At 33.0% G+C, this 12,366-nt stretch overlaps 1 protein-coding gene and 1 non-coding gene across 4 annotated transcripts; both read left to right on the top strand.

Annotated features, from left to right (window-relative positions):
- The first annotated feature begins 3,260 nt into the window (after positions 1-3,260).
- Positions 3,261-3,331, top strand: TRNAG-GCC (transfer RNA glycine (anticodon GCC)). Its single transcript has one exon. It is a non-coding gene; the product is annotated as a tRNA-Gly (tRNA).
- A 2,297-nt stretch (positions 3,332-5,628) lies between these two features.
- Positions 5,629-8,864, top strand: LOC130994937 (uncharacterized). Of its 3 annotated transcripts, none has more exons than XM_057920121.1 (7): positions 5,629-5,969; positions 6,579-7,022; positions 7,752-7,899; positions 7,988-8,124; positions 8,219-8,281; positions 8,359-8,427; positions 8,569-8,864. In XM_057920121.1, the coding sequence occupies exons 2-7, from the start codon at positions 6,831-6,833 to the stop codon at positions 8,644-8,646; spliced, it is 687 nt and encodes a 228-aa protein (XP_057776104.1). In that variant the 5' UTR covers positions 5,629-5,969; positions 6,579-6,830; the 3' UTR covers positions 8,647-8,864. The 3 variants fall into 3 exon arrangements, with proteins under 3 accessions (XP_057776104.1, XP_057776103.1, XP_057776102.1); XM_057920120.1 differs by having other exon boundaries at positions 5,750-5,969; positions 8,566-8,864; XM_057920119.1 differs by having other exon boundaries at positions 5,752-5,969; positions 8,359-8,864.
- The last annotated feature ends 3,502 nt before the right edge of the window (positions 8,865-12,366 follow it).

Genomic DNA, 12,366 nt, shown 5'->3' with positions numbered 1-12,366 from the left:
CGATTTTTCCATAAGATAACATTAGATTATTTTTAGAATATTTGGTAGAATTTAAAAAAAATAGGATTTATTTGAGCCTAGAATAAATTATATCTTAGCATAATGTGTCGTTACTCATTTGTCATTATATTTAAAATTTGCATTTACATTTCTTTAAGCATTTTCACAGCATTAGCTCAACTGCATTATACTGTCATATTATTTTATTTTATTTTTTCTAAATTTAAAGATATATTTTACCTAAAAGAATTTATTTAGAATTTGTGAAATAAAAATACTCATATATAATAGATATATAAATATATATTCTTTTAAAATTGATTATATATAGTGTATACATATATATATCTTAAGCTGATTGAATATATATTATATACGTGTATATATATATAGCTATACTAAATAACCTTTAAGTTAATAAATATTTACATTATATATAATAGTATACGTAGTGTGTATATATATAAATATATCTACCATGCATGGAATGCATGTAACTAACTTAATGATTTTTAAAAGTGCTAAATATATACTTACGTGTGTGCATGTGAATGCATGGAATATATAAATAAAATAAATGCATGGCTATAGTTAGTATTTAGCAAATAGCTACGTGTATAAATTCTAAATCATAACTAAATTGCTTCTACATACACCTAGCCTCATGATTCAGCAAACCTACATATATACGTGCAAGTAAACTATTTATGGTAAGCAAAGCTATCAACCTATATTATAAACCTAGGAAACCTATAATTGGAGGCCTATAAATAGCCGATCAGTGGATTAAGAGAAAGCATAGCCAAGATATGTACTATAGTAGAGTAGTAAGGAATTGATCGTGTAGAAGGACTCTGAGAAGTTAACGAAAAGCATCGTAAAATTAAGGTGGATTCTATTTTTCAAAGTATATTTGAGTTATTAAGCTCTGTTATTATTAGATAAAATGTGGTATGTCCATGAAATGTTTTCACGTTCTCCCACTGTTTAATGCTTTTATGTTAACAATTGTGACTTTTAATGGGTCTCACACACCTATTAAAAGTTGTGCGCACGGTCTTAAGGTAGTGGATTGATCCCCACGAGCCTTATAGACGAAAGGAGGATTTTGGGTTCGCCCTTAATCCGGCTAGATGGTGTAGCTGACGTGGGTTCGTCCCGGGGTCCCATCTAGTTAATGGTGAATGAATGAATGATTACTTCCCAGGGGTCGCCCAGGGACTACGAATGAAATGATAAGGGTAACAGTGGTGCTACGGTATGGCGCGCACAATGAAAGAAAATGTTTTGTGATTATAGAAGTTAAATGTTTTATTTTAAAACCTTCTATAATTCACGTATATGCATGGACTATCATATGAAAATGATCATTCAAAAATGCACGACCCACTGGGTACACTAGTACTCAGCCCACAAATCTTTTCAATCTTTTCAGGTTAGTAAGATGGTGGAGACGGAGGCAGCTGTGGCTGGTTGGCTGCAATATGTTAAAATAGCTAGCTATTATATTTAAAAAAAATATGTCATATATTTTGAGTATGTAAAATGCTAGTTAAAGATTATATATATGATATTATTATTATGCAATAATTTATTTATCGCTCGATGGAGAGTGCATGTAGTCGGCCCCTCTTGGACACTTGACCAAAGCCCTCATGATCATGTTGTGCTATGCCAATTTCATGAGTGAGCTGGTCGGTCAACTCCTTTTGGCGAGCTAGACTCGGCTACCCCATCATTTACCGCTTTATTAAAATTATAATTAAATGTCCGATTGTTTAGCCGCACGTATTTGTAGACTGGTTCTAAACCACCAGCGTGCTGAGCCAAACTTTCCGACTTGAATATTAAAAATGTTATAATACTTAGTTTAATTATCTAACAACGATTACTATACATTAATATTCTTTAAGAATATTAACAAAAAGAGATGAAGATATATATTATTATATTATTATTAAATATTTACAATTATTATTATTATTATTATTATTATTATTATTATTATTATTAGTATTATTAGTATTATTATCCCCTTTCTTTCCCGCTTCTTAAATCCAACCCCTAGTCATGTTTCGGCATTCGTGCCTTCCTTCGGGAATTGGGGCGTGACAGAGTGGTATCAGAGTCGAACCTCTCCCAGTACGGTGTGGTTCGGGGACGAACCAAGCGGAAGCTGGTGGGCCTGTGACGCCCGGGGACGAAGTACGGAGTGATCGCCGGTGCAAAGAGGCACGGACAAAGAGCGGCTCCGGTTAAGACTTCCAAGCGGAGGGGCGCAGGGATGAACCGGAACACACCCGAACGAGAGGGATTCCGAGAATATGCAGGTATGAGACTGCATATTCGAGGAGAGCTTAAAGGATTTGATTGGGCTACTCATATCAATAAGATGCATCTTCTTTCCTGGTGTCCACACAGAAGAAACTCCAAGGTTAAGCGTGCTTGGCTTGGAGCAATTTCGGGATGGGTGACCCCCTGGGAAGTTTCTCAGGGAGCGTGCGAGTGAGGACAAAACACGCTAGAAAAGACTCGTATTGGTCTGTGGGGACAGCCGTCAAGTCTGGAGCCGGGCTGTTACAAATATAGATCAAATTAAGTAGAACGGTAAGAATATGTCATAAAATAAAAACACAAAATTTATTGTGGATGAATTAAAATGACAAATAAACCACAATTTTTGGATTGAGAAGTGAAGGAGTTGGGACTCGTATCATTGATACTTAGAATGCGTTTACTTTAGTTGTAAAATTTTCACTGGAAAATGATGGATAAGAAAAGATCGAAAAATATTATCATTTCCTCATTTTATCATATGTTTACTAGAGATGAAAAGATGAAAATGTTGAAAATATTTTCACACTCCTACCTTAGGATAATACTCCATTATCCAACATTGAAGAAAAAATGAGTGAAAAGTTGTTGTCCGAGAAAATATTTCATCATGTTCAAAGAAATTTTTTCATCATACTCTTTCCGTCCCACTCCAAATGTCCCATTTTCTATTTTGGGTTGTCCCACTCCAAATGTCTCATTTCCTTTTTTGACAATACACTCTCTCTCTATATTTAATATTTAAATAATTTCCACCAACCCACTTTATCTACTTTATTCACATTTCTTAATTTTCGTGCCCAAAAAAATGAGACATTTAGAATGGGACGGGGGGAGTAATAAACATGTGAAAATATATTGTTCTCTCGTTTTTCATCAAAGTAAATGCCAGCTTATAAAACTAGATCGATGCATAAGAACAAGAGGCACCAGTGGTCTAGTGGTAGAATAGTACCCTGCCACGGTACAGACCCGGGTTCGATTCCCGGCTGGTGCAATGCGGTTGCTGTGATGATTTACTCTCTTTGGTATTGGGTTTACCCACTGTTTCTCAAATATTGAGATGATTTCCGAGTGTATCTGAGCCCACACTTGTCTTATTCTTTTATTTTTACTGTTTCTCATAATATTGATGAGATGATTATTCTTTATTTTTAATTTTCAGAGTGTATCTGAGCCACTTTTCTCTTTCTTTTATTTTTCATTTTCCAAAATGGGTAAACTAAATATCTGCATTTACTTTTAAAAATAAGAATTTATTAAAAGTTTTATAATTTATGTGCAATTAACTCTTTATTACATGCTCCATTTTTTTACTTCTACAAGAAAACATAAAATTTAATTGGGATTTCTTTGTTTTCTTATTTTTCATTTTCCAAAATAAAAATTTCTAAATATCTTAGGGTGCATTTACTTTTAAAAAAAAAATTACTAAAAGTTCAACAATTTATACGTAATTAACTCTTTATTATATGCTCCATTTATTTACTTCTACAAGAAAACATAAAACTTAATTGGGATATCTTTGTTGCTCTTTGGTCTTTGGTTCTTCTTATGTGTGTTTGTGTATGACGATGAAGAGAATGTTGTTGATAAGGTTGGGAGTTCGCCACTCAAAAAGGTAGAGTGTGAGCATATTTTTTCTTTTCTCGAGTAATAATAATTTAAAAAATATATATTGTGTTTGTATATTGTTTAGATAGAGATAAATAACATCAACTAATATACTACATATTTTGACGAATGAATTATTTGAGCGTGTAATTTATACTCTATATTACAAAAAATTAAGATTTCAATTTGAAATGGATTTCAAAATTGAGTGACAATTTTGTAGTTATACTAAAATCGAAGGTTTATTTGTAAACTATATTTTTCCCTTTTTATTTTCTTTATCTACTTATTTTTGTTTTATTTCTTACTAATTATAAAATATTTAATATTCATATCAAATTAAAGATCATGACAAGTTCTTTGCCGCATAATTTTTTAGTCCTTAAGTTCTTAATTTCATATTGTAATCTTATACGTTTCATATAAGTGTGAATGTGCAAGAAACATTCTTAGATGTTGATAGCTTCTGTTTCGTTCTTGCATAATATGTTGTTTTACTTTGCCAAGGGATAGTGAAGGATTAGGTGGTGACACTACAAGAAATACAGTCGAACACCGACGACGAAAAAGACATCAGTAAGATATATAGGTTGACATCTAGGTTGTAAGTCACATACCTGCTTCCAACTGTCCATCACGAGTGTAGTTTTGGGAAGGTATATGGGTGTAGTAAGATGGAGTGTTTTTGTGTAAGTCCGTCTGTATCCAGGCGTAGGTGTGTTATTACCGAATTGGGTAACCAATTTATGAGTACTGTTATTTATTGTTTTAGTACTTTAGTTGGAATTAGTACCACTGATCGTACTACTAATATCTATCGCTTATTGTGAGTATTTATGTATATGGATAGATGAAAATTTCACTTAGAATGTGGAGTTGTGAGATAAAGTGATATACATTAAAGATAAGTCAATGCTTATCACACGCATTGATTAAGTAACAATAGTTAATTAATTCGATATATAAATTATTACATTGATATATGTAATAATTATGTACACAAGTGATGAGTCGTGAACCCCACACATGTTGTCACCTGCCCGATCCCGGATCCATGGATTTGCACTTGCATCATCACACTTGCAAAATCTACATGCAAGCTCTATGCATATTCTCACAGTCATATAGTTGAAGCTCTGTTATTTACATATTCTCCCATTCATATCATCTAAACTCTATTATCGTCGTGTTCAATTTGACGGAGCTCATCGGTCTACGATGCCTTTGTCTAGGAGACGAAGCGCGAGCACGTCTTGCAAACATAGGTCTTTCTCGACTCGACTTTCTGCATTTTGTATACACTTTTGTAATCTTTTGGATTTAATTTTTTTTATATAATTGCATAATTAAGCTTACAGTCACTCATTCTTATAAAATAGAAAAAGATGTAATTAATCTTCGATACATTCTCGACATCCATTTAACGCGTACTAAATTACTAATCATGTAAGTTTGTTTACAACAATATTAACATTTAACATTAATATAATAATGTGTAGTATTATAAATCATGGGTGAAAACGAAGCGCGCCCTTTATTTCTTGAAACAATTTATTTATTCCAAAATATTCAAAAGAGGGGCAAAAAAAAAAAGGAAATGCGGTCCAGCTGGCTGTAGAAAGGGCGGACTCCAAACCGAAGTTCAAATTCGGCTAATAAAAATCTAGGCGGAGCCATGCATGACCCAGTCAACCGGTCACAAAAGCTGAGGCACAACACCGGCAATGAGGCTGCGGGCCCACTGCAATTTGGCAGTAGCAGGTCACTCCCCAATTATCCGTTCCTAAATGGCAGTTAGTCTGCATTTAATTCATGCTTCTCCCTCTCTCTCTCACACTTCACTCTCCCACTCTCTCTCTACAATCCAATAAAACTCCCCCTCTGAAACTTCCATTCCGTGGCACATATCTCTCAGATCCCTGCCATTTTTCATATTCAATTGGATCACCTCCTGTCGATCACTTTCTCTCTCTAGGATCCTGCTCCTCGCGTCGCTGTCCGTACAGCATTTCTCTGGAGAGGTATGCTGCTTCTCACTCCAGTGTGGGTGCTGGCGCCGCACGCCATTGTTGCTGAGATCCTGCTAATTTTTAATTGTTGATATTGCTCCGTGGATTGCTGCTCTGAAATTTAGCTTTTCTGCTGTTGCTTCCGCGCAAGTTCAAATTTCTGTTAATGACTTTATAGACCCTATTTCAGTGAATTTTGTTTTTTACTTTTGAGTAAGTTACTTTAGATATAATGCGGATATGCTTTGAGAAATTATTATGACATTTATCCGAACAAGCTCCAGTCTAATTGCATGTATGTATGTATGTATCCATTTGTGTGTGTGTGAGAGAGAGAGAGAGAGACTTTTTTGAATTTAATAATGCTGAGGCCGCTAATTTGATGCTCCGTTTAATTGGTTCCTTTATTTTAATCATATTTAGCCCGTGGCATTACATTTGTAACTACCGTCAATATGCGCTCAACTTAAAGTAATCTGCCATGGGTCTTTGTCTTACTCGTGGAATATGCAACTTCAATTTTTTTAAGAATTCTCTGATTTTCTACAACCTTTATGTCACTGCCTGGCAATATTTTCTCTTGAGCATCTGATTCTGAGTTGGGACTTTTTTACAATGCAGTTAAGGTTTTTTCATATCTACTGAAAGGGATAGATATTACCATGAAGATTGGAATCCAACTTTGAAAATATCCGTTGGGAAAGTTTTGCCAGTAGCACACTGTCTATGTTTGGACATACTTTGGGCTGTATGATTTGAGTGTGTATAGTGGTGAAGGTGGCTCACATGTACGTAGAGGCGTGGACTTTAGTGACCTTCAAGGTATCATTGGTGGTGTTGCTTCGTTGCTGCTGATTATTTGGTTGGAGGGAGATGCTGGAAACGGAGTCTTGTCCTTCACGGGTTTTATCACCATTCCGCGAGGAGAGTGGGGACGAGGAGCTCTCTGTTCTTCCGAGGCATACGAAGGTTATTGTGACTGGGAATAATAGAACAAAGAGTGTTCTGGTGGGGCTGCAAGGCGTTGTCAAGAAGGCAGTTGGCCTTGGTGGATGGCATTGGCTGGTATACTTTCACCATTTTGCAAATTATACGATCTTAATTCTTAATGTAGTATATTGTCTTCCTTTAACATAATTTGAAATTGGTAGGTTGGATCAGAGTCTTTTTCTCATTTCTTTTCTACTTATTTCTTTTTGTTGAGCAGTTTTGGGGTTTTCTTATATCAACACTCCTTTAAAATCTAATATGGCAGGTCATAATATAGAACGAGAACTGCACTAATTAGTGGTCAATTTTGTTTCTGTGCGCATTGTTGTGATTTTTGGGGGTCATTGCATCAATTGTATTTTAGGTAGATGCTTCATTTAGATTCCCATTGGCTCGTAAATTTAATATGATTCTATAATTCATTTTCAACTTAGTTGAAGTGTCATAGATAGTAGATAGTTACAGACATTTTCCTTGTATAGTTGAAATATATTTGATGAATGTCCTCAAGTTAAACTTAATTCTATATTTATTTGAATAGATGATTTTCACAATTATCTTCCTTTGTCGTGTCTGTGTAAATACCTAATATCCTCTGTAATTATGTGAATTCTAGGAACAGAATACTTAAAACAGTTTTTCCATTGTTTTTTTCCCGATTGAAGCAGTTTTTCATTCTTAGTTACAACAGAATGCTTCAAACAGTTTTTGCTGCATACGTTTCTTCTTCTAATTCCCATTGAGTTCTTCATTTCCCCGACTTCAGTGTTTGGCTTACTTCGTTTTTGTGAAAAATTGAACCAGGTTTTGAAGAATGGGGTTGAGGTCAAGCTCCAAAGGAATGCTTTGAGTGTGTTGGAACCTCCAACTGGAAATGAAGAAGACGATGATTATGATTTTGATGATTCTAGCAGTGGTTCTGACATTGGTGGGAAAGACCATCATCCCTTCAGTAAGCTAGAATTTACATCTGGTTTACAGTTAACTGTTCTGTTTTTCATGATAGCCTTTCTTAAAAACTCTGTAATTCTCTCTCCCAGCTTCTGGCTTTCAATTCAGCAAGATAAACAAACCACGAGCTCGGTATAGTAGACCGTGGTCGCCATCTCCATCCATGAAATCAGTCAATCGGAGTAGTTGCAGAGAAGTTCAGTTCAAATGTCATACAACCCAACTGGTAAGGAAAAATTGCCACTGGGATACTATACTGTTCTATAATGAGTCATATTTTATATTAGTCTAATAATGTACTTGCTTTTCGGTCTTCTTAGAGAGTTAATTTGTCGAAGCTCGGAACTGGATCGCTGTGGAGATACTGGCGGAGCTTCCATCTCGTGAGTATCTTAATTCATCTATCAAATTGATGCATATTTGTGATCTTGCTTAGGTTTTCTCCGGTCGTAATCTGCAGGCACATGTTAGTCCTAACCCTACTAAGGAGCAGCTGGTCAATGCTATCCAGCAGCATTTTTCTTCACAGGTATGCATCCACATTCACACACACACACACACACACACACACAAAACCAAGAGTATCATCATCATAGTCACAAAGTTTGAGATTTTTGAAAAATAAAATTAAGAAATGTAACATGTTGCTTTTGTGAATACAACACAGCAGCATGTGGATGAGGTACAAGTGATTGTGGATTTCATCCGCGCAGCCAAGAGACTACAACCTGTTGTTGGCATAAATTGAGTGAGATATATATATATATATATATGCCTCATTTACCTGTAATATATCTATCTATATATGTATGTATGTAGCGACTACTCTAGTTTTCACCTTTAATTAACTGCTAATCTCAGAGATCAGGTTTGTATGTGAGTTTTAACATATTCCTAGTCTCACAACCCTAACCTTGTATCTTCACTAGTGGGCCAATTAATATTATCCTCCACAATTTTCTCAAATTGGTTTTCATAGATATGTTACACCTACATATTGGTCTACAAATGCTAGACTTTGGCCTTGGTTACTTTAAATTATAAAATGCTATATGCCTCAAGTCAAGAGATTAATTTTCCTTGTTGTCTCATTATTGTATGACAGGCATAAGATAGTATATAGTAGATTGTGAGTTATTCGTGTGAGACAGGCTGTCATTTGGTGCTTGATTTTTTGGTGGGAGTGGGACCCGGTTGATAAATGCCAACCAACTAGAAATAGATATGCTGTTTTGGCGTATTTGTTTCAATAAAATTATGGAGTTCGTAGTTTCATTCGTAATTTAGAGGGTCCTTTTCTTTTTGGACGTAAAGTTTATGGCAAAATCCCAAATGGGACCCAATAACGATTTTGTGGTACGACGTTTATGTTGATTACTTTACTTTGGCCGGATTTGAAAATCTTGATTGGCCCCATTCTTTGTAAATCAAAGAAAATAGAGCTATTTGGATACGAATATTGGAATCTAAACACATAAAATTTTAGTCAATTCTTGAATTGTAAGTGAGCTTTAATTTTGTATGATAATATATAAATTTTTAAGTTAATTGTGATTTTATCATGAAATTACAATTTTCAAATTTGAGTTTATTTCAAAGTCGATCAATTTTAAAAAGTAAGTTAAAACTTGTGATTTTGAAAAAGTTTGAAGAAATAAATTGCGTACTATATATAAATTCAAGATAAAATGAAGAAAAAAAAAATTGAAAATTTATGCACCACTGTTTTTCGAAATTTACAAAAAGTTGTACTAGATTTTAGTTTTGTGATAAAATAACAAATCAAAGTTAAGGCTAATATGCAATTCAATAACAAACAAAAAAATTGTGTATTTATAGTCCAATGTCCCTTTTGTACAAATAAAAGTCTTTTATTCGGAAGGTTTTTGTTATTTTTATTAACAAATTATAAGATCTAGTTTGTTTATTTAAAATCCTTAGTTAAGATGATGCACATTCCATGACCATGGAAAAATCATTAAAAATGAATTTTGTAGATATTCTCTCTTTCTCTCTCTCCCTTATTATCTCTCTCAGTGTTTTTTTTTTTAGGAATGTTTCTCTCGGTGATCAATTAAGCTTAAATCCAGATTAGTAATTTTTATTTTCTAACAAACTTTTTCCCCTCTATCTGCTGTGCAGTGGCGGTGGTGTATAATTATTTGGTTGTAATTATATCATAAAGAGTGTTTAATAATCAAAGAAAAGAATTAGTGACGGCGATTTTACATGACTTGCAATAACGATTTTTATCAGCAAACAGCAAAAGCAAAAGCAAAAGGATCCAGAGTGGTAGACAGTGCTATATCAAATACTAGTATATGAAGAAACAAACAAACACGTCATTTTTTAGCTAGTATGCACTTTACAGAAAGTTCTCATTGAAAGATGACTGGTGCTTAAAATTCTAATCATCATTCTTTAACTTATTACATACACAGCTTTTTATATAAAATGAGTTAAATATGAGTTGCGTAAATATATGAAAGTATTCCTTTTTATATAATAAAGAAAAAAGAATAGTTATTTTCTATAAAAAATTATGTAATTACTTTTTCTTTTATCAAAATTTTCACTTTTTCTTTCTCCTTCCTCCGATGGCACAATACTCTTTGTCACCAACAAGGAAACATCCTTCGTCGTCGTCACCCGAGAGGAAACATCACCGGTGGAGATCATCCTATCAATCAGATCAGTCGTGTTGCTAACAACTCGGTCAAGGTAGATTACGAAATGTTGAGTCAACATTTCTCTCCCCCACGATTTGCGAAGAAGACGATTATTTTTTTCATAAGCAGTGGCGAGTTTTGAGGGTATGTGATGTTTGTATTGTTAATGTTCTTATATTCATAATTAGTTTTAAATTTACGATTAATTCACAGCTCGTATAATCCATATATTATAGCAAAATAAATTTTATCCTACGTGGCATCGTATAATCACTCCATTCTAATTTTCCTCAATTCTCATTCATTCTTATTTATTTATATATTTCTAATCAATTTTTACATTATAGCAAAATAAATCTTATCCTACGTGACATCGTATAATCATTTTATTTTCCTCAATTCTCATTCATTTTTATTTATTTATACATTTCTAATCAATTTTTACATTTAAAAACTATTAAATAATCATATAAATTTCTAGATAAATTCTATACTAATAAATAATCGTATAAAACTATTAGATAAAGTCTGTACTATTAAATAATTGTATAAAACTATTAGATAAATCCAACATATCCATTTGATTATCGGAACCCAGCCAAATTAAAACACATTAGCACTTCGAGGGTTCATTCGTCTGTTTTTAAATGCCTGAAATCCCTTCCAACCTCATACCAACTTTTCTTATATATATAAACTCAATGACCAACAAGAACTTATCATGCTTCACAATCCACCTTTTTTTCACCCGAAAAATTTAACTTAATAAAATGATGGCATCCAGAATAGGAATCCTTATACCCACTTAATTGAGATTGTTCCAAGTGTGACTAAAACTTAAATAAAGTATACCAATAAAATAATCCACAAAAAGCAATCAATTCAAATGTCAATTCATTTTTTAGAAAAGATATTCTTCAACTAAATGTCATAAATAAATAAAATACATGCCTACGCCCAATCTATCTACATATATATAATAGCAAAATAAATCATATCCTACGTGACTCCGTATAATCACTTTATTTTAATTTTCTTCAATTTTCATTCATTCTTATTTTTTTCTAAATTTTTAATCAATTTTCATATCTAAAAAAGATTTATATTTGTATTTTATTTTATTATATAATATTAGTTTAAGTTTATCACATCATACTCACAAATTAATATGTATATATATAATACGTTTATATATAGATGTATTTACTTAAATAATTAACTATATATATATATATATATATATATGATTGAATATGATTTCAAATTTGACGATGTTTAAAGTTTGAGACGATATTATTCTCATAACTTAATTATAGTTTCACAAATTCTAGATAAAATGATACTCACAAGTAAGTTATAATCTTCAAGCTCCATACAAGATGATACTCAAAATTCAGATGTGGTATTTCAAACTCCAAAGAATATGATTTTCAAAATTTTGACGTTCAAATATATGTCATATGTGGTCTTTAGAGCTTCATATGATTATCGGGTCTTATTAGGTCCATATGAGATGATACTCAAATGACATATGTTTAGTTAAATTATTTCTTATCCGTCAAATTTAAAGAATTTGAACAAACTTAATACGGATCCTCCATCCCCCAAACACCTTCTTAAGAGAGCATGACACTGGTTTTAATAAAAATTAGTTATGTGTTTGATAAGTTGAGAATGAGTCCCACAAAAAGTGAAATTATAAGAGTGATAGTTAGTGAAAGTGGAGAATGAGTCTCACAAAAAGTGAAATTGTAAGAATAATAACTAGTGAAATTGTTTCCAAAAATAGGATATGAAGA

The sequence above is a fragment of the Salvia miltiorrhiza genome, chromosome 7 (genome assembly GCF_028751815.1).
Source record: "Salvia miltiorrhiza cultivar Shanhuang (shh) chromosome 7, IMPLAD_Smil_shh, whole genome shotgun sequence".
In the NCBI taxonomy this organism is placed as follows: Eukaryota; Viridiplantae; Streptophyta; class Magnoliopsida; order Lamiales; family Lamiaceae; genus Salvia; species Salvia miltiorrhiza.
The sequence above is the reverse complement of the archived record's forward strand: the minus strand, read 5'-3'. Positions and strand labels throughout refer to the sequence as shown.

Bases quoted from the DNA above. Each gene is read 5' to 3' on its own strand.
- LOC130994937 (XM_057920119.1), top strand. From the start codon at position 6,831: ATGCTGGAAACGGAGTCTTGTCCTTCACGGGTTTTATCACCATTCCGC. The intron at 7,023-7,751 runs GTATACTTTCAC...AAATTGAACCAG, and splicing joins TTGGTGGATGGCATTGGCTG to GTTTTGAAGAATGGGGTTGA. The intron at 8,282-8,358 runs GTGAGTATCTTA...CGTAATCTGCAG, and splicing joins ACTGGCGGAGCTTCCATCTC to GCACATGTTAGTCCTAACCC.